The 24,673-nt window shown below is 40.0% G+C and overlaps 1 protein-coding gene across 11 annotated transcripts in view; it reads right to left on the bottom strand.

Annotated features, from left to right (window-relative positions):
* The window catches only part of PJA2 (praja ring finger ubiquitin ligase 2), a 63,010-nt gene that overhangs the window by 24,494 nt on the left and 13,843 nt on the right, over window positions 1-24,673 (bottom strand). For 5 of the 11 annotated variants that reach the window (XM_089492391.1, XM_089492433.1, XM_089492414.1 and 2 more), the window contains 4 exons: window positions 23,579-23,695; window positions 15,806-16,006; window positions 9,566-10,622; window positions 4,794-4,979 (listed from right to left, as the gene is read on the bottom strand). In XM_089492391.1, the coding sequence (XP_089348517.1) occupies window positions 4,794-4,979; window positions 9,566-10,622; window positions 15,806-16,006; window positions 23,579-23,624 (1,490 nt within the window). In that variant the 5' untranslated portion in view covers window positions 23,625-23,695. Of the gene's footprint in view, window positions 1-4,793; window positions 4,980-9,565; window positions 10,623-13,538; window positions 13,761-15,805; window positions 16,007-20,845; window positions 20,902-23,578; window positions 23,696-24,673 lie in introns of those variants that run through there. The other 6 variants (XM_089492447.1, XM_089492439.1, XM_089492382.1 and 3 more) reach the window with 3 other exon arrangements.

The following is a 24,673-nucleotide window of genomic DNA, read 5'->3' as shown; positions in this document are numbered from 1 at the left end:
CAAACTTAAGGAGTTAAGATAAGACACTGACTTTAAAACTACTTTGCTAAATTAGGAGGCCAAAGAAGCACATTAATGTTTACTGCATCTCACTGCATGTATCTATGTTATTTATCAGCTCTACAAATGTCCTTATTGCCTGCAGCTCTTAAAGTTCTAATCTTGCCAGCTCACCTTGCAGTTGGATGACAAAAATCATAGGAACATGAAAGTCAGAAAGCTCAGTCACAGCTAATTTATGGAAAGAATCAAGAGCCAATCTAAGGACTGTGAATACTATGTGGTACAGCTTTATTGGAACTGTACTACTTCAGAATGCAAATGGAAGAAATGTATATTTGAATGCTCATCTCTTCACCACACAGGAGATTGCTACTGTCTCCTTGGTCTCCTTATTTGCTAAGGGCTCTCATGCTTTAAAACTGCATTGTGTGCTTGCTATCTTTGCATTTGCAATAACAACCAAATGACAAAACAAGCAAAATGCCAAGTGCTTTATTATCACAAAGAGTGACTCCTCTGACATTACTATATAAAGTCAATTGCAAGCTAAAGTAGGCCCTATATTTCTGAACTACTGAGGCACAGAACTGTACATGCATAGTAGAAATCCTTTATGCAAACACATAATATTGTGAAGTGGTGTCAGGATCATCAGAAAGGTGACAATACAATTATCAATATAAGCACTCTAGGGACAAACCACAGTGCCAAAGTCAGACCTACCCACTTCAACTGAAGTACTACACTAAAGCTAGATTTGCAGGCTGCCAATCATACACAACTAGCCCCCAGGAATCTATGGCAATTCTTGAGGAAGTCTCATTACACAGAAAAAGTAAAACTTGACAGAAATCATACAAAGTTGGAATGGTTTCACTTGGCATGACTGCAGAAATGAAACAGACCAGAATGAGTGAAGTTGCAGCTCTTCACAGGAAGCTGCCTTAAACTGAGTCCACATAATCACTATTATCAACTGACTGGAGAGGCCACTTCAGAGAAGTATTTTTTCTAGCTCTATCCCAATAGTCCTTGTAGTCTCCTATCCAACTATTAACCAGGGCTGGTTCTTCTTGCCCTGCAAAATTCAATGCATTCAGTGTAGAATGTTATGCAATACACTGAATGTATGGAAGCTATAGATCAAGAGTGGGTAACAGAGGCTCACAAGATGTTCTGTGTTAGCTCCTATCAGCCTAACAAGCACAACCAAGGTGTTATAGGCGGGTTATAGACCGCCCATTTGGGGCGGGCTGCACCCGCCCCTTTCCCTGGTGTACCGGGGCCTCAGCTGCCAGAACAGCAGCCGCTGAGGCCCCGATCCGCCGCTTTTCAGGCTGCGGGAAAGCAGCAAAACGCCGCTTCCCCGCAGCCTGAAAAGGGGTGTCCCTGGGGCTTCAAGCCCCAAGGACACCCCACGGCGGTGGGGAGAAGGAGAAAGGGGCCGCTTGGCCCCTTTCTCCATTGCTTCGCTGGGCGCAGCCATCTGAAGGCTGTGCCCAGCGAAGCAAAGCGCCGCCGCAAACCAGGAAGGAGCTCCGAAATGGAGCTCCTTCCTGGTCCGCGGAAAGGGCGCCCTAGGCGCCCTGGCGTGGACCGACGGCGTCACGTCCACGCCGCCCCATGTAGAGGTGGCGCGGTCGTGACGTCGTCATGGCGGCCCCCTTGTGGAAGGGGAGCTGCCATTTTGTACGGACTGAGTCCGTACTAGGGTTAGGGGGGTGCGGAAGCACCGCACCTTCCTAACCCTAGTACGGACTGAGTCCGTACTTTAATGGCGGTCTGTAACCCGCCATAATAAGAGATCAGTCCAAAAATATCTGGCAGGCCAGTTTCCCATAGTTGCTCTAAGTTTCATATGTCCATACACTGGAGGACTATGAAGGCACTGGTATTTCATCTCTATCCACAAGTGAGGAGTAGGAGAATAAATTAGAGAACCCCAAAGCTAATGTCAGTGCTTAGGGGACAGTTAATGAAAATTCTATAGAAATTATACATAGATTTAACTTTCTTGCTATCTTAATAACCTAAGAAAAGGTAGGTAAGTTGTCCAAACAACAGCTCTGCCTCAGAGCCAGGCAAACTCTGCCTTCCACTAGCTCAACCAGCACAGTAATAATAATGATTAGGAGAGAAGTATAATCCAACATCTGGAAGGCCAAAGGATGCCTACCCAATCATTACAGTGAAGTCTTGCCTGAGGCTGTAAACTGAAATCTTATCCAAAATGGGGTTCCAGAAATCAAGTATAACCGCCATCTACTGTAGTAGATTTAGTATATCTTTAGTATATCTATTAAATTTTCATCACCAGTGACCATATATGAAACAGTGATAACCACAAACACTGCATGACAGTCACAAAAGTATTTGCGTGTACAGTCGCTACCATAGTAACTCTATATATCATTCATTTTACTAGCACACTTCATTGCTTCAGATAGGAAGACATCAGGGGGGGTGAACGGTCCAAATCTCATCTGGGATTTCCCAGAATTAGCAGCCCCTTTCAGGCAACCTGCTGTTATGTGTTGGGTGTGTGTGTGATCTAAATAACCTCCAGGAATCCCTTATAACTCAGAGTAAAAAATTAAGGATACCTCTACCTCAATATAATTCCTAGATGTGTAATCTTTTGTTCTATGAAGCCTGAGGAGGTAGAAGGGAATCAATCTGTGGAGGCTGAACCTGACACAAAAGGAGTGGCTTTTGTCTTTCAAAAAGCGATCTGTTTGGCAATTGAAGAGGGGTTTGTTTGCTTGTTTATGCACAGATAAGGAGGGGTCAAAGATTTTCTGGGGGAAATCTTTATGAAAAAAGTATGGAGGGAGATCTGCCTTCTGGCAGAAACAGCTATTCTTTCCTGCTAGTGGTAGCAGAAACACCGGAGAATTGAAGGATTTTTTTTGGGGGGGTGCCCCTAAAACACCATCATTCTGGGTAAGTAAAAAAATGGAAGAGCGAATCATAAGTTGGCTGGGCGGCTGAGGTGGTAGTAATTCTATTGTAAAGTCGAAGGCTTTCATGGCCGGCATCCATAGTTTTTTGTGGGTTTTTTGGGCTATGTGGCATCTGAAGATGCCAGCCACAGATGCTGGTGAAATGTCAGAAAGAAACTCTGCTAGAACATGGCCACATAGCCCGAAAAACCCACAAAAAACTAGTAATTCTACTTTTTTTTCTGTGAAAAAGAAAGGGGAATTCTGTTTCCCTTGGGCCCTGTTTTAAGGAAACAAAATTTGTATCTTATCTGCATATTATATTTAACTATGTTGGAGGTAGGAGTGTGTGTGTGTAAGTACCCATTTGAGTTTCTTGACGAGGAGAGTAGTAGGTTTCATACACAAAACAAATACTTGTGTATTCATTCTGAATGTATGAATGAACATTATGTATTTATTTGTATACTGCTTTTTACCCAGTTCTGTGCCTCAAGTCAGCCTTACAAAATTTAAAACACATACATTTTAAAACTCAGGAAAAGACTTAGATGGATATAAATATATATTAAAATAAAATAAATTTTATACAATATTAAAACATTAAACATTTAAAATACACTACAATTTTACAAGTCCTTAAAAACATAGTGCTATTGGTGTTATGCCAGAACAGAAGTTTTTTGCCTACCCGTATTTTCCGGCGTATAAGATAACTGGGCGTATAAGACGACCCCCAACTTTTCCAGTTAAAATATAGTTTGGGATATACTCACCGTATAAGACTACCCCTCTTCCAACACACACCAAATAAAAATGTAAAAAACATCAGATTTGATTTCAATATGGTAATTTTAATTCCAATGCTTATGACATGCTGGTACTTAGCAGGAAAATGTGTTGTATACAAAGCCTGCTTGGATTGGTCAGCTCTCCCTGCCTGCCTAGCCCTCCCTGTCTCCAAGACTATCAGAGCGGTATTGCAAACACGGCTCTTTTTTCCATACCCTGGGTGTTCTGGACGCCTGCAGCTTGCTCCGCCCTTCAGTTACATATGTGGCGACTGCAGATTCTCCAGTCCGACTCAGAAGTTTCAGCACCTGCCCTATAAGATGACACCCGGCGTATAAGACAACCCCCGACTTTTGAGAAGATTTTCCTGGGTTAAAAAGTAGTCTTATACGCCAGAAAATACAGTACTTCCAAAAGCACATTAAGGAGAGAGCTAGTCTAGTTTCCCTGGGAAGAGAGTTCCAAGAGTACTGGAGCAGCCACCAAGAAGGACCTCTCTCATGTTCCCATCAGGCGTGCCTCTGAAGATGGTGGGACTGAAAGAAGGGCTTCCCCAGAAGATTTCAAAGCATAGTCAAGCTCATAAGGGAAAATATGGTCTTTCAAATAACCTGGACCTGAGCCATATAGAGCTTGTTAATTCTGGGCTTCAATTTGGATGGTATATTGCATAGACCTTTGGATGGTGGGGTAGTGTCTAAACCTGCAATGGCGAACCCAGGGCACGTGTGCCCAAGTTGGCATGCAGAGCCTTCTCTGTGGGCAGGACACCTGGTGCGGGAACACCACTGAGTTTGGGCACTTGGTCTCTAAAAGGTTTTAGTTCACTGGTCTAATCTATCATAATATATAATTAAAATGTAATATTTTTGTTGAGAATTCGTTATTTTAATGTGGCTTTGAACGCTCTAGGATCTATTGATGAAGGATGGATTCTAGAAATAAAAATATATACATACATAAATGCAAACAAACAAGTATAACCCTCTTACTCAGGCTTAGCCCCATGTCCCTTCCCCCCAGAAAATGAAAAGTCTACACCCCTGGAAGACATACCCTGCTTGGAAACCAAAGTCATTATGTTCTTCTTCCACACCACTGCTGTCACTCTGCACTTCAGGTTCTGGTTCCTCCTTTCCTGGAAGAGTCTCCCAACTCTCATCACTGGAAGACTGGTCTTTGACAGTCACAGCAAAATAGGAGGGCAGAGATGCAGACCATTCACCATCACTGCATTCAGAGCTGTAATTTGAGACACTCCACTGTATTTAAAATGTTGATGCATTTTAATCTAAGCCAGAAAGTTGGATTTGATTCAAGCAGGCTACACAGTTTTAAGCTCCACTGTCTATAATGGGAGAGATTAAAGCTACTGCTTAACTCTCCCACTGGAATCAATGGGATTCAAACATACTTATATGTGGATATAAAATAATACCTATAATGTTTACTATTTTTCTTTGTGTAGTAATAGAAAACAATTTTCCACTACAGAACACAATGTATAAACAATTTTCCCCATTAGAAGCAAAATAATAGTAATCATCTTCCCATTAGAGAGCACACTGAAAGCTCCTGATTCTCTTTTACTGAATTCTTCATCTTACATTCTGCATCTTGCAGAAATTTTCCAGTTCTATCATGTTTTTCTGATGCCTGTTAATGGACTTTGTCTTGGTTACTCAGACTCTGGTCACTTCCAAGCTAGTCTACTCCAGTACATTCTACATGGGGCTTTTTAATAAAAGCTTAGAAGTTTCATTGGTCCAAAATATGTCATTTGGACTTTGGTTTGGCACCCACAGATTGGAACATCCAGCTATCAGTACCACTACCTACCTATTTGCTTCCACATCCAATTCCAATTACTGGTTTTGGACTTTAAAGCCTTGAGGTTTATGGGTAGATTGCCTTAAGTGCTGTATCTTCAACCTTAAGATCAGCCTCTGCTCTGACTGCTATTCCAAGATGAGCATGCACGGATGACAAACAGTGGTGCTATTGCTCAAAAATACTCTCCCAGTCAAATTCTGTCAGGCCCTCTCTGAATATATTTTTACATAAACTGAGTAATACTTTTTTGTTTCATCAAGCTTTTAGTATGTAATTTTATTTCTTACTGCTGCCCAATTATACTGTGATTCATACTATGTTTTACATTATTGTTGGTTAATAGCTCATTTGTATAGAATTTTATTATTTTAAAAATATTATTCATCAAAAACAACCAGTTATCCTGGATTGATACGCACTGGGAGTGTTTTAATATTTTAACTGCTATCAATGTTCTCACTTGTAGTGATAAACCTGTGTGGTATTTTCCAAATGTTATCTAAAAGTGCAGTCTTAACCACTGGAGAGAAGTTTAGGATTGGGCAACCTGCCCAGGATGTGGCAGGCAGTGCATCTTCTGCATCCCACCTCCCTGACCCAATTCTTGACTGTCATATGTAGTTATGACTAGAAGCAGTGAGCATAGTCTACATGTCAATTAAAAGGGGGTATCAAGTTAGTTTTAAGAGTTGTTCAAGAATATTTTATTCAGATGCAGTCACTCAACAAAGGAAGAAAAGAAGGACTGGATTTTATAGCTGCTGAATCCCACATTAAGGAGAAGAGAGAGAAGAGAAGGTGAGATGGGAGGGTGATTGATGGGCCATGTAGAAGGGTGAGGTCCACAGCAAATGACCAAGGACACAAACCTCTGACATCACTCCTGATTGTAATTCATATAAAAGTTATGTTTTTATTTTCAAATACTTGATCTTCACATCAGAAATTCTATGCTGTCACTGCTTAATTGGTCTTAAATTTTTTATTTATTTATTAGATTTATGTTCTGCCTTTCTCCCAAAATGGGATTCATTTTAAGCCTACGGCAAAAATCTTAAAATGGCTAAATTCTATCTTTCTAACCAAGTTAAAGAACAAGGTGAAAATGCTGATGACATCTTTTCACCCTTATGTTCATGACTGCCTTGTTCAAAAGAATTTAAACTAAGAAGTTATATGTTGCATCCTAATAGGGTTTCTGGCATTGTACTTTATTTCATTGTCTCAACAGCACAGAAGATAAATATGATGAAATACTTCCATCTGTTCTTTATTCCCACTTGCAAAGTAGCACATGCTCATAACATTAAAGTAGTTCAATTAAAACAAATTTCAGAGGAATGAACAAGCAGGGAGTTGGTACTCAGAGAGAACAAACATCAAGTCTAGTAGTTGCTGAATATAATTTTTGTTCACAAAAAAGCAGTGTTAAGACTTCAAACGTTTTTTAAAATGACCCTCTTCTGTGTTACCATCCTACTGTTCTTTTCTCCTCTGCCTCTGTCTCAATTATTGAACATTTGCAAACGGAGCACCATTATACAATTCCAACACATTTTTATTACATTTAAAGTCAAATTCCTCTTCCTTGAATCATACAATAATACCCTGTTAGCACTGCAGAATTAAGACCTAAGTTAATATTCAGCCATATTTCTGTTATTTTTTCTTCTTCTTGAGTATTTAAAGAAATTACATTTGTACCAGAAAGTAGAATTAACATAGCAGAAAAACATTTATGCTTATAATGAATATGTGTGTGTGTGTGTGCGCCTGCGTAAATAAAAAACAAAACAAAAACAGCAGTGCAAGAAAATTTTACAGATGCTTCTCCTTCAAAGCCAGTCTGCACATTCACTAGTGAAAAAGCTTTTGTGTATCTTAATGTTAGAGTGCTATGCGGTACTCTTGTTGTGTGCCTTCAAGTCATTTCTAACTTATGGTGACCCTGAGGCAAACCTACCACAAGATCTCCTTGGTAGAATTTGTTCAGAGGGTTTGCCTTTGCTTTCCTAGAGGCTGAGAGAATGTGACTTGCCCAAGATCACCCAGCGGATTTCTATGGCTGAATGAGGATTTGAACCCTGGTCTCCAGAACTGTAGTCCAATGCTCAAACCATTACATCAAAACACTGGCCCTCTATATTCCTCTAGGTGCAGGTACCATATACTCTCGTGTACAAGCCGATCTCATTTATAACTCAAGGTAAGGTTTTAGGGGGAGAATCGTGGATCTTGATATCATAAGTTGAGAGTAGAACCTAGGGCCAGTAACAAAGGCTGTAAAGGACAAATAAAAGGAAAACACCACTTCCCTCCCTCCTTCCCTGTCTCTGGACCTCTCCCTACCACCTAACCCCACTTCCCTAGTGCTGGAGGAGAAACTTTTTACATCGGATAGAGAAGGGAAAGGAAGTGCGTGAAAGTGGGGTGTTCTGTGGGCAGAGATCCAGAGAAGGAGGATGAAGATGCTTTCACCATCCCACTGGGAAGGGACTCACCTCTTTTACACACACACACACACACACACACACACCCTGCCTCTCTAGTTCTTTCAGAGATCACTACCGAGGCCAGGACAGTGAGGAGGTGCTTCTTTCAGGACCTTTCTAAGCAGTACAGTGGGCCCTCCTTATACACTGACTGGCTATCCGCGGATGGCAAGCCCACCGGGGGGGGGGGGGAAGAGGAAGAGGAGGAAGGCATGCATGCAGTGCAGCAGAAGAGAGGAAGAAGAGGAAGATGCGGCGGTAGAGGTGGGAGTGGGAAAAGGAAAAGGAGGAGGAGGGAGGAAGAAGAAGTGGCAGGAAAGAAGCAAAGGTAGAGGTGGTGGTGGAAAGAGGAGGAGAAGGGAGGAAGAGGAGGAGAACGCCGCCCAGGGGACATAGCCCAGAGAAAGGGCTTCTCCCCAGCCACCTAAAGCTTACCTTGCCTTCTTCTCCTCCTCCTCCTCCAACTCTTCATCATTCCTGCCCTCCAGGCCTTGCCACAGAGCGACAGAATGACAACGAGGTGGAGGAGGAGGAGAGGAAGGCAAGGTAGGCTTCAGGTGGCTGGGGAGGCAAAGTGCCATTGTCCCCAATGTGGCTGTGCCACCTTGTGGCTGTGCCACCATTGAGGTCAATGGGTCTTGAGCATCCGCGGATTCCAGTATTTGTGGGGGGATCCAGAAGGGATCCCCCATGATTACTGAGGGCCCACTGTATTACCATACTGACCTGTATATAAGCTGACTCAGGATTTTAGGTGAATGCTTTGGCATAAATTTCTTGACATATAGTCAAAGATACATGGTACAGTAAGCCCTTCTTATACATGGATTTTTTATACACGGATCCAAGCATACACGGTTTGAAAATGTTCTAAAAACATATAAATTTCAAATATCAAACCTTGATTTTCCATTTTTTATAAGGGACATCATTTTGCTATGTCATTATATTTAATGGGACTTGAGCATAAACGGTTTTTGTTATACACGGGGGATCTTGGAAGCAAACCCCAGCGTATAACAAGGGTCCACTGTATATTTGAATGACTTTTTTTAATGTTTTATAATATTTTAGTTAAATATTATAAAAGTAGAGAAAAAATCCAAAGATATCCAGTTCAAAAACACCTCCACCTTTTTGGCTTTTAGGAGCAGAAACAAAATTCCAGATACAAGAGTATATTTAACCCATATTTAAAGTAACATTGAGGTATTTTGGTTTTGCAAAGGGCTTGCAAGACTGCTTTTCCCTTGCAGGGAGATGATTACAATGGGAAAAGGGAGCATACTAACTAAACTGTGTTTTTTTTTAACCAAGTAAAAGTAGGAGCAAGTAGGCCCCAAGATCCATGCATCTGTAGCAGATTCTAATCATTACAAAATCTGGAAGATTACTAAATAACCACTTTTTATATATTCATATATCTACTATATATTCATATATCTATTCATATTATTTGATACAGTTGTTCAAATGTATAGGTGAATAATTTTTAACTCTTACCTGTCTTCATCTTCATCTTTGTTGGTACTGGACAGATTTCTGCCACAATCTTCAAACTCATCCCAGAAAGCACTGTCATCTACTTTACTTTTGTCTTGAAGAGTTATACTGTGTTTTCTTAGCTCACTTTTTATTTTCTTTTGAGCTTCTTCATAGTCTCTTGGATCAAAAAACATACTAGAATTGTTTTTTTCTTTGCTGTGTTTCAAGACACATCCTGCATTACGTTGGTAGACATCGACATTATTACTCCATCTTTTACTATTGCTCTTTTCGTCCTCTTCACTTGTAAGCGACTGTTTCCTATCCAACTGGCTTACAGGATTTTGTTTTCTGATTTTGGGTCTTACAACCAGTTCAGATGAATTTTCTTGGTCAGACTTTGTATTGGTAGTACTCAAAGCATCACAAATCGCTACTTGTGTTCTAATTGTAGAATCCACTGCATTTTTTTGCTGTTCTACGTCACAAGCAGTAATGAAGTTATGTTTTACAAGAAATTCTTCTTCACTGGATGATTTCAGAAGTGTCTTATTTTGTTGAACAGTATCTAATTCTACACTGGAATGTCTTTTAAAAGGCACTCGTCTTAAGTCTTCAAAACTTTTGCTTGAAGCATTAAGATTGAAATTGTTCAGGTGCGACTGCATATCACAGAAGGAGTCTACTCCTTTCTCCAACTCAGAAAGCATGTTATCCAGTGTCTCTTGAAATATTCCTGCTTCTTCTTTAACTAATGAAAGATCATTTTGATCACCTTCTTCCTCTCCATCACTGCTGTCTGGTTCATAAGAGTCAATGTTTACAAAAGAAATTCCATTTTGGCTACGAAAGTTACAGTGCTCTCCAGAAGCATACTCTGTACAGCCATTAGAATTCGCACTGTTACACATAGTCTGACTGTCTCCCAAACTGTAATGTGTCGGAGAAAATGTTGGAGTACCTGTGATGACTGCTTGGCTTGGATCAGCTTGACTAACAGGATCTTCTGATCCAACATTTATTAACAATGGAACATCTACCAAAGCAGAACATACTTGGACCAATGGACTGGAACCTTTATACAAAAGTGTAAAAAAAAAGCATATGTTGGAACAATCAGATTTATAAAATTATTTATCAACACCTAAAACTAGAGTTTGTTGATATTCAACCCATCTGTGCCTAGTCTCCATTTAAACATTTTCAAGTGAGTTCACAGCAAATGTAGAATTTTAATGAACATTTGATTAATGTTCATTGCCAGAACTGAAATGAAATATTTAAGTAATATAGAACACATGTTTACCAGTACTCGGTGTCAGAGTAAGAAAATAAAAAGCATTTGTTTCTTGAAGTACCTTGCAGTTCTATCTGAACATTATTCTAGCTTTTAATTAACAGCGATATAGCTGTTTGATATGGCGTGCTCCAAGTACTTGTATAATAACACACACATACACACACACAAAATATTTGATTTGGCTATAGGATATTTATATAATGCTTCTTAGTCAGCATGTGGTATTCATATAGCCATACACTAGAAGTAGCTGCTTCATCTGGTTAGTTAACTCTTATTTATTTTCTATTTCAGTAAACAAAATTCAATATTTTTAGCAATAGCTATTAATAATATTAAACAAAATTACACAGTAAATTATTAATGTATCTCAGCTAATGCCACCCCTCATCATATAACCCTCTAAAGGCAACCAGGGCTTCAGAGTGATTCCATATGGTTTTGGCAATTCCTTCCTCAGTCCCTTTCTCACGCTCCCATTTTTATTTTCAGAAGGAATTATGACTGGGATGTGGGACTGATGCACTGTGTGCTTACCATACAAATTCATTTTAGAATGCAGCAAAGGAGTTTACCCACTAATAGGTAAAGTGCCAGTTTCAGTTCCTTAATTCACATGGTTTGGAAAGGATGAATAATTACTCATGCAATAGGCTCCATCTTCTTTCATAGCCAAGATAGAAAGCCAGGAAAAAATACTCATTCCAACTATTGAGGACAAGCAAGACTCTGAATAAGTAACACCACAGAGCGAGTGTGGATGTCTCCAATGCTAGTCATGAATAAGCCTTTACTTTAAATATCCAATGTAGCATTAGTAGAAGGAGCCATCTACTAATGGGATGTACCAGAGCTGGGGAGGGGGAAGGAGTCAGGAGGGACCAGTATGGTGGCTAGCTTCCAATCTGAATCATCTGTTGAAGAACCTTTCTTCCAAATGTAGCTGCAATTGAGTTTCTCGTAAAGGACTATGGAACCTCCCAGGTTGCAACTTGGCAAATTTCAGACAGATGGACACTAGTAGAATAAACTGCTTAGATTAACTGCAGTTCTAGTAGAATTAGTTACCTGATGAGGATTTAGCATGGCAGCTGCATCATAAGCTGCAAAAATGCATTTTTTCAGTCACATACTAGGGCTGCAGAAACACTTGGAATGTAAAAAGAAGGGGGCCTTCTTCAAAGATAGGCATTTAAATGCTTGATGCATATGCATCTTATAACCATTTTTCTCTGCCAGATGAGAAGAGTGAAGCTAAAGGGAAGAGATAACTACATCTAAACTTCCTTGGAACAGTGAGCTGAACAAAAGTCAGGACTGTATGATTTTCAAAAATGCAACACTATTTATTCACAGTGAGAAACCTCACCTCTGAGACATGCTGAAAGAAAGTGATCCCTATAAGGAAAAGTATCTGGTGGGACAAAGAGACACTGACTGGAGATGTTCAAAGAGGTGGAGGAGGAAACAGTTTTTAGAAACAAATGGAGGTTTCAGAAAGGAAGCTGTGAACTGCTGGAGGATACAAGAGAAAATGTCCCCTTAAGGAACATTTCCCACATAGATAAGAGTTTAGGTGAACCTTCCTCACTTTGAAGGCAAGTAGGAGAGGCCCACCACCTGTTGGTTTTTTTTAGCATCTGACCGTTAGGCCATCAAGGTCTCTTTATAAGAATTCCAGAATTTTCCATAATCTGCTGTTGTGAACCACCTCCTGTCTGCACCACCTGATAAAGGTGTACATGGCCTCATAGAGGTACACAAAGAGAAAAAGTGTGTTAGTTACCCAAGTTAAATATCCTACCCTGATGTACATGATGTTTCAGATACCTGGCAGCTAAATAAAGAAAGCCTGGGTCTCAATGAAACACCAGTGCTTATGACAACAGATGGATACTGGGAGAGGGGGGATGCACCATAAGTCTCCTTAGCCAAGTGAGTGATTTCTGAGAACAAAGGCAGTGGGACCAGTGAAGGGGAAGGGTCACTGTTCCGCCACCATTGCAGGCTTTCTTGGTGAGGACAGGAGATAGAGCCTTCTCAGAGGCTTCTCCCACCCTCTGGAACGCCCTTCCATGGGAGGCTAGGCTGGCTTCCACCCCCCTTGTCTTTCGTCAGCAAGTAAAAACATTTTTATTTGTGCAAGTTTTTTAAACATCATAACAGGGTGGCTTACATGAGGTGTTATGTTTTTAATTTTGCATGTTTTTATGTTAACTTTGTTCTAAAGATATGATTTTAATTCTTTCTTAAAAAATACTGTCGTGTTTATGAGATATTTTTATCTTGTAATCTGCCTTGGGTCCCTTTGTGGGAGAAAGGTAGCACAGAAATGAAATAAATAAATAAATTATAGTGAGGAACTACTAGGACCATTAAGGGTTCTCTTGGTGGATCTTATGCAGGACCCTAGAGAGCAGAGAGAAAGAATACAGTAATACAGGGAGCCACAGTGTTGAGAGGGAACTGAGGCCATATGCACAAAGAAACAGGGAACAGACAGAAAGGAGTAGCTTGCTTTTCTTCACAGGGATGATGTGATCCACCTCCATACAACACAACACTTGAGAGAAGACAGTTTGATCTAAACTCCACAGTTTCCCAAGTCTGTCAAGATTTTGAAGAGGAACTCTGCCTCAATGATCAGGATACATTTGATGTGTTAGTTTAACAGGGTGTTTGTCCACCCACCAGAGGAAGTGAATTGCCTCCTCATGAAGTGATCTAGTCCTCAAGACTCCTTTTGTTTTTTCCACATTTTGCACATTACCACAGTTACTTTCCAGCAGAAGTTGGATGCTTAGAAGGACCAGACTGATGGTCCAGAGTTCCAGCGGATTTATGCTGTTCTTAGCCTTCAGGGACAACCAGATACCTGGGCTTGTCTGTTCATGATAATGCTTCCCCAACCTTAGAGACCTGCAATGGTAATAGAAATTTGCCTTACATTAGGTTCCTTAGGTTCAAACACCAGAGGAGTGTCTGAGGAATGGTGGCAACAAGCTGTCTCCTGCAGGCCAATGGTAAAGGAGAATAAGTATACCAGAGATCATGACTCCACCCTACCCCCAAGAGGTGCTGTAGGATACTCAGATGAGCCAAGAGTGCTTCCTGTTCTCCCACTCCTCAAGGAAAGACTACCTAAAAATAGTTCAGTCTTTAGAAAGGTGCCAGCTCTGTGACCTTCCTGAAAAGGGAAGCAAGAAAGTGTTCTTCTCATTTGCAGTGGTCACTAACAACTTTTGACATTTACCTCCCAAGGTGCATGATATGGCTCCACACTGGCAGGGAGATCATTGTTGTCTGGGCTGAAAATTGGTTTGGTATTTAATTCCAATTAGATCAGAAGCAGTGAAAACAGCTAGAAGTGGAAGTATATACTTTTCAATGGTATTCTTACTTATAATTACTGGAAAGTTTTAAAATGGACAAAAAGATGTATAGTTTTGAACAAAATAAGTTAGAATTTGAATACAGTTGTGTACAGATGATAAACATTATGCATATGAGGAAGTAGACTGAAGTCTACGAAAATTCATGCTACCAATTTTTTCTTTCAGTTAGTCTCAAAGGTGCTACAAGATCTCTCTACGTACAGATCATGAACATGTAATTGTAAAATAAACTTTTGTTGAAACTGGAAATGGAGGTGAGTAATGAAGAGACATGCAGTTTGGAGGCTCTCTGCAGAGGTACCCGTTTTAGAAGACTGAACCACTCTAACATGCTGAACAGGTGCCTATTCTTTGGACGATATGGACACAGGTTGCAGGTATGGCTGCATTTTAGAACACCTAGTAGATTTGAAGGAGGCTTTACTGACTGCCATGAGGAAAGGAGAGAAAGAGGCCAAAAAGTTGAGTGGAGAAATTATAATGGAGGGGAGACAGGAGGTCTCAGCATGAAATGGGAAAATGCTAAACAGAGGGAAAATCCAAAGAAACAACAATACTCAGACTGAAGAGGAGCAAGTGTCTGACCTGGGGAAGAGCTTGCTTGTTGCCTAATTGATCAGCCTTTTCTACCATATGATACCCACATGGCCTGAGCAATAATGGGACTTAATCCATTAGTAGATGGCTCCTTTTTGCAATCCAAGAATTCGCCTCCTTTGTCTTGATGATACTATTGTGTTTTGTTTCCACTGCTGACTATTCTATTGTTTTACTGTGCCACATATTTTATACACTGTAAGCCACTATGCAATCCTTTGGTTAAAAGGCTGGAGGTATATTCATTAAATACAGAAGACAAGGTACTGCCTACAATACTGTTAATATACTACAGTAGTATGACTGATGCATTTTACTTGGGGATAATTTGATTTTTAAACTTATTTTTATCTTACATTTATCAGAACCATTAAAAATAAGCTTAGATAAAATACATATAAATCCGAACACACTCAAAGATCTTTTAAACAGGGAAACCAATGGCATGATGGCGATAAGTCTGAGAGATGACTAAACAAAGGCTTCTGGATGTTAATAACTTAAGCAAAGCTGGAAAAAACAGTGAACAGAAGGCCGTTAACAGCAGGCCAGCACTACAAAGTAGGGTAGATAAATGCCTAAAGCTACAGACAATGGACACTTGCAATATGTTCTCAATGCCTTCTATTGTCTGTATGCAGAAAAAACAAAAAAACAAAAAAATCCATTAATGACCTATTTCTGTGACCAACCATCATACATATCACTATCTTTTTACTTTTAAAGTGAAATAGGTAAAGCTAGAATTACACTTTTGAACACGACCTAATAATTACAATTTACACCAATTAGGTTCATTGGTACTTCTAAATGTTTTTTTAAAAAAATCTTAAACTGCCATCATTATCAAGTCAATTTCATAACTGCCCATGCTTCTCTGCCACTCTATAGTATCAGCCCATTCTTATGTTTTTGACATTCCTTCTCTAAAGAAAACGCTTCAGTTTGTAATTATGTAACACGTACACAGAGAATTTTCTGTTTGAACATCATCCAGTTCTAATCCTTCACATTCGCTGTTGTGTTGGTTTGCATTTCTCTCTTGATTCACCAGAGATGGTCTAAAACTAACATAAGCATGTCTTCTTCCATATCTTCTGCCTGTAATAGTCTGATACCCTCCTGCTGGCTTTGGCCATGTGGGCTTTCCAGCTTCCTGGCCCATTGCTGTAAGAGAGAAAGGGAAAAGGGGGAATTCTAAACATTTTTAACAAAAGGAAATCCATTTTAAAATATACTTTTTAAACAATATGGTGGATTATAGTATAAATTAATGTTTATGCTGATAAACAAAATGTTGATCTTCATAATACTAATAACACTGACTTGAAAATCAACTTTTATCCTTCCTAAATTACTGAATAAAATGTAAAAAAATCAGTATGGTTAAATACATCTCCAACTTTTAAGGGCAATTGCCCTCTTCCAACAATATGTATGTATCTATATAAAATACATGAAATATTAAAAACAACATTTTTGTAGGATTGCCACATCTTAATGAGGAATTAGTATGATCTGCATTCTAACTGAGTTTCCCTGGGAATTTATAGACAGCAGTTTTCACTACAGTTGTTTCTGCACTGCACAGCAGCACTCAGAGGGACAACAGCAGAAAGAAGGAGCAACTAACACAATGTCTGTGAGCGTAAACTTAGGATCAGCAACAGTTTCCCTACATATGTCAACCTGATATAAGCCAGGAACTTCCAACTTTCTAAAAATTAAGTTCCACCACACCCAGGCATCCACATGCTTCCAAATGTTAGCAAAATGGGAGGCTTACAGGGTGACACAATTTGGGGGAAGGGGAGGAAAAAAGGGAGAAGTTGTGTGTATGTTTGGTTCTGTGCCATATGAACTCAAGGCAAGTGGAGGGAGGTGATCCCAAAACACTGACTTGGTTGTATAAGAGGAGTGATCTTGAGAGAGAGAGAGAGAATGAGTAAGTGGGCAGGAGCACAGACTCTGTCTCTGCCTCTTGTGCACCATCCTGGACAAGTTATTTGCTTTTTAACCCCAACAGTTTCCCTTTCTTTGAAATGGGTGTTTTGTGGCTTGCCATACCAACTAGCAGCTATTTTTCATCCATATCTGTGCGGTACACATTCTGTGACAATGCCTTTAACATATTCTCAAAATTCCAAATATGGTGACTGGCCCCCAAAATGGAGATCTCTGGATTATCTCTTTGTCTACATATTAACTGAATCCTTGTATAGCCGGAATGTTCTACCTGAATCAATGTACCTGATTTCTTAAAGTTCCTTCCAACAGCTGCTTATCACACCCATCCACAATTTACAGTAGTATGAAGTGCTTGGCAGTAAGCTACAAGTATCCAGAAGTTCAGAGGTTTTTCCTTTCAATTTGATTAAATTGAACATGTTCAGTCATCCAGAGCTAGAAAGGTCTGTGGCTAATTCCACCCCCTCCGATCCAACCTTCCCTCCTCCAGGGTTGAAGTTGGCTTTTTTGACATTGTCAAAGTTAAACACATTTTGTTGCACTGGATGACACAACAGAATGCAGGTAATCAAAAAGCAGAAATGAAAATCTCTGAACTCTTTCTCTGGGCTACATGGGATAAAGAGGTGAGGAGTATTGCCAACAGATTAAGAAAGTATGAGGATTCTATTGGGATCAGGTTCAGAGAAACCAAAGGTGGGGCCCATGGTTGCCTGCTGCAACATGTTTGCCAGACACTTTGAAGAGAAAATAGCTCACATTCACTCAGAACGTGACACCATAGTTATCACAGAGTCCGAGAAAGTGTCCAGTGCTCCATCTGGTCAGGTTTATTGGGATCAGTTTCAGTTGTAGGAGCAATTTAAAAGAAGTACAGTGGACCCTTGTTACATGCTGGGGTTTGGTTCCAAGATCCCCCGTGGATAACAAAATCCGTGCATGTTCAAGTTCCATTAAATATAATGACATAGCAAAATGATATCCCTTATAAAAATTGGAAAATCAAAGAATGATATTTGAAATTCACACTTTTTTTGAACATTTTCAAACCGTGGATGCTTGAATCTGTGTATTAAAAATCCGTGTATAAGAAGGGCCGGCTGTACTCCTAGACTCAACTTTCTCACCAGTGGTTCAAGTGTCTTCTTTGGCAAGGAGTGCTTGGCTCCAGCTCTGACTAGTGCACCAGCTAGACTTTCCTGAACAGGGATAATTTAGCCAGAGTAGCTCCCATACTGGTAACTTCTCAATCACAATCTATGGTGGGTTATAGACCGCCGCTTTGCGGCGGTCTCCCGCCGGTGCCATTTACTCTGTGAGGGAGCCACAGCAGCCACACCGCGCGGAGCAAAAAAGAAGCTCCATTTTGGAGCTTCTTTTTGTGGCGCCTCTATGATGTTGTGAGGCACCTGGGGCGGACTCGCGACATCATAGACGCCGCGCGACATCCGGATGCACAGCGTCCGATACGTAAAGATGGCGGCGCCCGTATGAACAGGGCACCGCCATCTTGTACGTATTCTATACGTACTAGGGTTAGGGAGGTGCGGAAGCACCGCCCCTTCCTAACCCTAGTACGTATAGAATACGTACTAAATGGCGGTGTGTAACCCGCCTTTGTGAGTCTGCTCTTGAAATGACTTGGAAGCTGCAGCTAGTGAATGCAGTAGCCAGACTGCTAACCATCATACATATAGACAACATATAACACCTTAAAGGTGTTGCATTGGCTGTCAATTTGCTTCTAGTCTGAGTACCTCTACTTATATAAACCTGCCCCAAAATTGAGATCTGCAGAAGAAGTCTCCTCTGTGTCCTAAGAGTTAACAACAATATAAATTGCGAGGACAACAGAGGGGGCCTTCTTGGTTGTTGCACACCAATTGTATCATGCTCTTGGAGGTGTAACTGGCACCAAAGTTGTTTTTTTCTGGTTCCTAGACAAAACATGGCTTTTTAATAAATCTTTCAGGGACTAATTTATTTCAAACTTGTTGTAGTTTTTAAAGTGGCTGTAACTGTAGCTATGTTTAATTTTTTTATCATCTTCAAATTATTTATGTTTTCAATCTGGAAGTGTTTTAAATTGTTTAAAATGTATGCCACCCCGATATCCTATGATAAAGGGAAGTATGGAAGCCTTTTGATAAACAAACAAACAAACAAACAAACAAACAGACAAACAAATTCAACATTAGGATTTTCAACATCTGGAAAATAGTTATCTGCTACATATTTTACTATTAGGACAGGAATATAACATTTAAGTGAGATTTTTTTGTGGCAATGCAAGATAAATGGGATAATAGCACCATACAAATAATGGACATAAATATTGCTTTCCAATGTGAAGTCGAAGGCTTTCATGGCTGGCATCCATAGTTTTTTGATCCAAATTGAGGTCTTTGATGGCTTTTCTTTCTTTTTTGGTTATGTTGTTGGGAGGTGGTTTTGCAGTAGCAGAACATGCCACAAACCATCCTGGACATAAAATACTGTTTGAAAACACTGAAATTCTGGACCATGCTAACCACTACCATGTCAGGATGCACAGGGAAGCTACTGAAATCCACAAACATCTGGATAATTTCAACTGGAAAGAAGAAACTCTTAAAGTGAACCAAATTTGGCTACCAGTCCTGAGGAACAGAAAATCAGGACTCAGCAAATGCAAATGGGAAACCACTCGGAGTCAGGGGCTTTCCCAGCAGATAATGATCACCAATTCCCAGACACTAATCCTCTTTTTGATTTTGATTTTAGGCTGCATCAATAAAAGTATAGTGTCTAGATCAAAAGAAGTAATAGTGCCACTGTACTCTGCTCTGGTCAGGCCCCACCTGGAATATTGTGTCCAGTCCTGGGCACCACAATTCAAAAAGGATGTTGAGAAACTGGAACGTGTCCAAAGGAGGGCGACTAAAATGGTGAAGGGTCTAGAAACCATGCCCTATGAGGAACGACTTAGGGAGCTGGGGATGTTTAGCCTGGAGAAAAGAAGGTTAAGAGGTGATATGATTGCCCTATTTAAATATTTGAAAGGATGTCATATTGAGGATGGAGCAAGCTCTGCTGCTCCAGAGAACAGGACCCAGAACAATGGATGCAAGCTACAGGAAAAGAGATTCCACCTCAACATTAGGAGGAACTTTCTGACAGTAAGGGCTGTTCGACAGTGGAACAAACTCCCTCAGAGTGTGGTGGAATCTCCCTCCTTGGAGGTCTTTAAGCAGAGGCTGGATGGCCATCTGTCGGGTATGCTTTGATTGAGATTTTCTGCATGGCAGGGGGTTGGACTGGATGGCCGTTGTGGTCTCTTCCAACTCTACGATTATATGATTTTGCATTAGCCTCCTAGCCTGAGGCCTGCCATCAGCACAGAACAATACACATGCAAATCACTCCTGCATTCCCAGGCACACACAGTGTGTATGTATGTGTATAGCCACTTTTTTTCCCAGGCAAGCATTCTCTGAAGATGCCAGCCACAGATGCTGGCGAAACACCAGGAAGAAACCTTTCTGGAACATGGCCACATAGCCTGAAAAACCCACAAAAAACTATTGTCCTTTTTACCTCCCTTGTCCTAACCACTCTTAGTCATGACTTCAGGATCAAAACTTGCTCTCTGCTGCTACTTCTCTTTGCATGCAGGTAGTACTGCAACTCAAGTAACCAGCCATTTATCTCCCTTCATTCCAACTAACAGAACACATTTCCTTCTCTCTTCTCTGTCATAACTATGACTTGTCCTCATCCTCTCCTAATTCATGCTCCATTATGAGAATATAACTGCAAATTCTTGCAATTTCTGTATCCAACCAACAGGATGGAAAAGAGGAACAACAATGCAACCAAAGACTCCAGAACCAGATATCACACAGCTACACAATAACCATGAGTGAAGCACTGCTTTCTGTTACATGAAAGCTTGGTAGATCAACATTACAAAGATGGGTTATAAGAAATCTATTTTACTAATTAATCTCATGTTGTATCAAAAAGTAATTCATGTGTATTGTAGTGCTTTATACCTACCTAAGTTGTAAGTCATGAGTAGATCAAACCAGACTATTAACCTTTCATCCTTCTTACTGAAAGTTCAAAGGGGAGATGAGAGATAAGAAAACTTACAAATGTAGGACATCATTAGCTATGACTGCAACTGGAAATTGCCTTGCTCAAATGTGCAAGTCAAACTCAAACGTAAGTAAATCTAAAGAATCCAACACTCTTTTCCAAGAAGCTGGCCTGATATCTCTGATAGATGGCAAGCAGGGCAGAGAAGTGATATTGACTCAATTTCTCTTTCATTATGTGGTGTTGAAAAGTATACTGTCTCTGGACATATAAGATTTCAACAAGCTATCAGAATTACTACCATTAACACATGTTTGCTAATTTATTTAAGCCAGTTTAGATACCCTTGTGCCTACTGGAAGTTTTAGAATACAATTCCCGTATTGCCTAGCCAGAATTTCTAATGGCCAAGATTCACAGGAGTTATAATCCAAAACTTCAAGATGGCACAAAGCTATCTATTATGGGTCAAAGTCATTTAACAACCTCCTATAAATTAGGGTTGTACTGCAAAATATAAAAAAGTTGGTTTCTGCATTTTGCAAGAGATATTTGCAAGAGCTGTTTGTTTGCACTGCCTGCAGCACAGTTGCCTTACATCTTAAAATTTATTATTTGTTAAGCTTCAAAATACAATTAAGTGGTATACAGTGTTTTAAAGGAGTTTAAAATTAGAGTCTGCCTGCAGGGATGCAATCTTCTTCTCCTTCTTTCAGTGCTCTTATATCTAATACAAGTTTCCTTTCCCTTTTATGTGCATCATTTAGACTTTGCTGCAGTAAGAGTTTTCCCTTGTGATCTGTATGCAAGGTTTACCATATGTCACCCTCAATCTTGAAACAGTTACTTAAAAAGAAAGAATAAATAACTAACATAAAGCAGGAAAGAAAAGATATAATGGTATTATGTGGATTACCATCACTAAAATTCTGATAGGCAGACTTTTAAATGTTTAATTGGAAGTTGAATAGAAAAATGTGTTCCTCTTTAAATGTGTTCTATCACACTTTACATTTGCAGAAAATCTTTGACTGTATTATTCAGAAGCCATGACATAGTCAGTTTATATAAGAGCTGGTATACTGTGGACTAGCATTGTTGCAGCACTGATTCCAATAAAGGATTGGATGAACAATCTAAATTAGGAACATGATTAGGTTCACTGCAGGAACAGAAACTGACTTGTTTCCAGGCATAATACAGGAAGCACCTTCACATGTCTCCAGCTAGCATATTGAGGAAACTTGCTTGCCACATGAATGTACAAGACAGAAACTGACAAGTAGCTTTGTTTTCTCATGAAACTGTGCAATTTGAAACTATGCAATTTCAGCTCTTTTATTCTGTGCATAAGCACACAATGTTTCATTATTATTTGGTATTGCTACACAGTATTTTTGTTCACTTACTCAATGCACCATGTGTTTCTTCTAACAATTTAAGTATATGAATATGTAAGTACAGTATTCATTTTACCCTGGCTTGAGATACAAACATGTACAACATATAGGCAGTATAATGTCTCCTCAGATATAGGACCTATTGCATTCAACTGGACTTTCTGCTTGGTAAATATATACAGGAGTGCAGTCCTGGTGATTTTATTCAGGTCCAATAGTTTGGATCACTACTATTGTACTACTGATCACCTAGAGAAACCCTTTACTACTTATGCTCATTTAGGTATCAACACTACTAGTTTTATACTGAACTCTGCATAATGGAAAAAGATACTATAGTCTGAAAGAGAAAAGGCATCTTGCTCTATGTCACAAATGAAGACAAAAATATTTGTTACCAATAAACTAATTGGTTCCAGTTTGTATGTCATAGCCAATGGTAATCAGAAAAAGAGCCTGCACAAATTACGTTTTTGGATGACAATCCTAGAATTCATCAACCAGCATGACCACTTAATTCTGGAAATTGTAGTCCAAGAACATGCCTTTTTCGTTTGCAAAATCTATCTCCACATCCAGCCTTTGTCATAACGGATCATTTGGACAAGCTATGGTTACCACTAAAGTTGGCCTCCAAATTAAAGAAACCACAATTTGAAATCGGCTTCAGAATACCAGCTTGAAAGCAAACTTTCATTTACATTACTGTATCTTAATCAATTTTGATGTCATGGCAAATTATGTTCACCTGCAAGAAAAGATACAGAGGAAGATACTCACCTGCAAGATATAAAAGCCCAAAATGTATTCACAATTACTATGAACCCTGGCATCCGAACTGGTCCTTGGTTATTATAATTCATTTCTTTAAAAAAAAACAAACCTAATATATGAAAACTTCATAAGAATTAAGCCCTCAACATCTGAAGCTTTGACTTTTGCAGCTTTGATAATTCATGGATTTGATTGAAATGTTCCATCTCCAGGTCCTCCAGTATGACTCTGCTCAAAGGTGACAACAGAGTTACACTAGAGGACCTAGCAATTCCTAGAGAAATCCTCCAGTGTGATTCTGTGGTCAACTTCCAACTGATGTTGACCACACTGTTGCACTGGACGACCTAGAGAGGTGTTCTTTCTGGTTAAAAAAAACAGTGGGTTTTTTTTATTTGCTTTTTTTCACGTTCAGGGAGGCCTTGTGCACCTAACCCCAGTGAATGTGGAGGGCCCACTGTATTTCCCTCCATCTTCCAAAATCTATTATAAGCAAAGATCTGTTGAGAATACCTACTGAAATTTGGCAGGGTCTTCTCAGGAAAGATTTCAATCTGATCCATATTTTCCCAGTAGCTTTCTTCCCGCCATCTCCTCAATCCATCTGATCTAGCCTTTTATTTGTCCATGAAACCTGTGTGGTGCAAATCAGATTATTTTAATTAGATTTTTTAAAAAATAAACTTTGTCCACACAACTTCAGTTTAGTAAGAAACCTACACATCTTCACCTACTGGATTTATTAATTTCTTTCCTTTATATTCCCAGATACTCCAGGAGATTTCATGAAGTCTACCAACATTTTCTTACTGACAAAATTCCAAGATTTATTTTTATTCCTTGCCTATGATCTTAAAACTACTATGAGCCTTATTGCACAGGGTGCTCTCCTGCTGTAATTCTATGGTATGCAAAAAGCATACCTACCCCACACCTTTGATCCCAATCCAGAATTAAAGCACCCAAAATTCATCACACTGCAATTTCCTGCCTTCCCCATTTCTGCTCTCCCTCCCTCCATTCCCTCTGCTCAGTTCCCAGAAAAAGCCGCGTGGCTGCTTTGGGAAGAAATGGGGGAGGGGAGGGAGGAAAGAAGGAAGGGATGTCTGTACTTTTTGGGGGTTTTTCGGGCTATATGGCCATGTTCCAGAAGAGTTTCTTCCTGACATTTCACCAGCATCTGTGGCTGGCATCTTCAGAGAATGCTTGCCTGGAAAAAAGTGGATGTGTATACACACACACACACACACTGTGTGAGCCTGGGAATGCAGGAGTGATTTGCATGTGTATTGTTCTGTGCTGATGGCCGGCCTCAGGCTGGGAGGCTCATGCAAAAGAGGATTAATGTCTGCTAATTGGTGATCATTATCTGCTCTGAAAGCCCCTGACTCTGAGTGGTTTCCCATTTGCATTTGAGGAGTCCTTATTTTGCTATTCCTCAGGACTGGTAGCCAAATTTGGTTCACTTTAAAGGTTTCTTCTTTCCGGTTGAAATTGTCCAGGTGTTTGTGGATTTCAATAGCTTCCCTGTGCATCCTGACATGGTAGTGGTTGGCATGGTCCAGAACTTCAGTGTTTTCAAACAGTATTTTATGCCCAGGATGGACTGTGG

The sequence above is a fragment of the Sceloporus occidentalis genome, unplaced genomic scaffold, assembly GCF_023333645.1.
Source record: "Sceloporus occidentalis isolate IW3139 unplaced genomic scaffold, rSceOcc1.0.p SCAF_1, whole genome shotgun sequence".
Taxonomy (NCBI): domain Eukaryota; kingdom Metazoa; phylum Chordata; class Lepidosauria; order Squamata; family Phrynosomatidae; genus Sceloporus; species Sceloporus occidentalis.
Note: the sequence above shows the minus strand (reverse complement) of the source record. Positions and strands in the feature narration are given on the sequence as shown.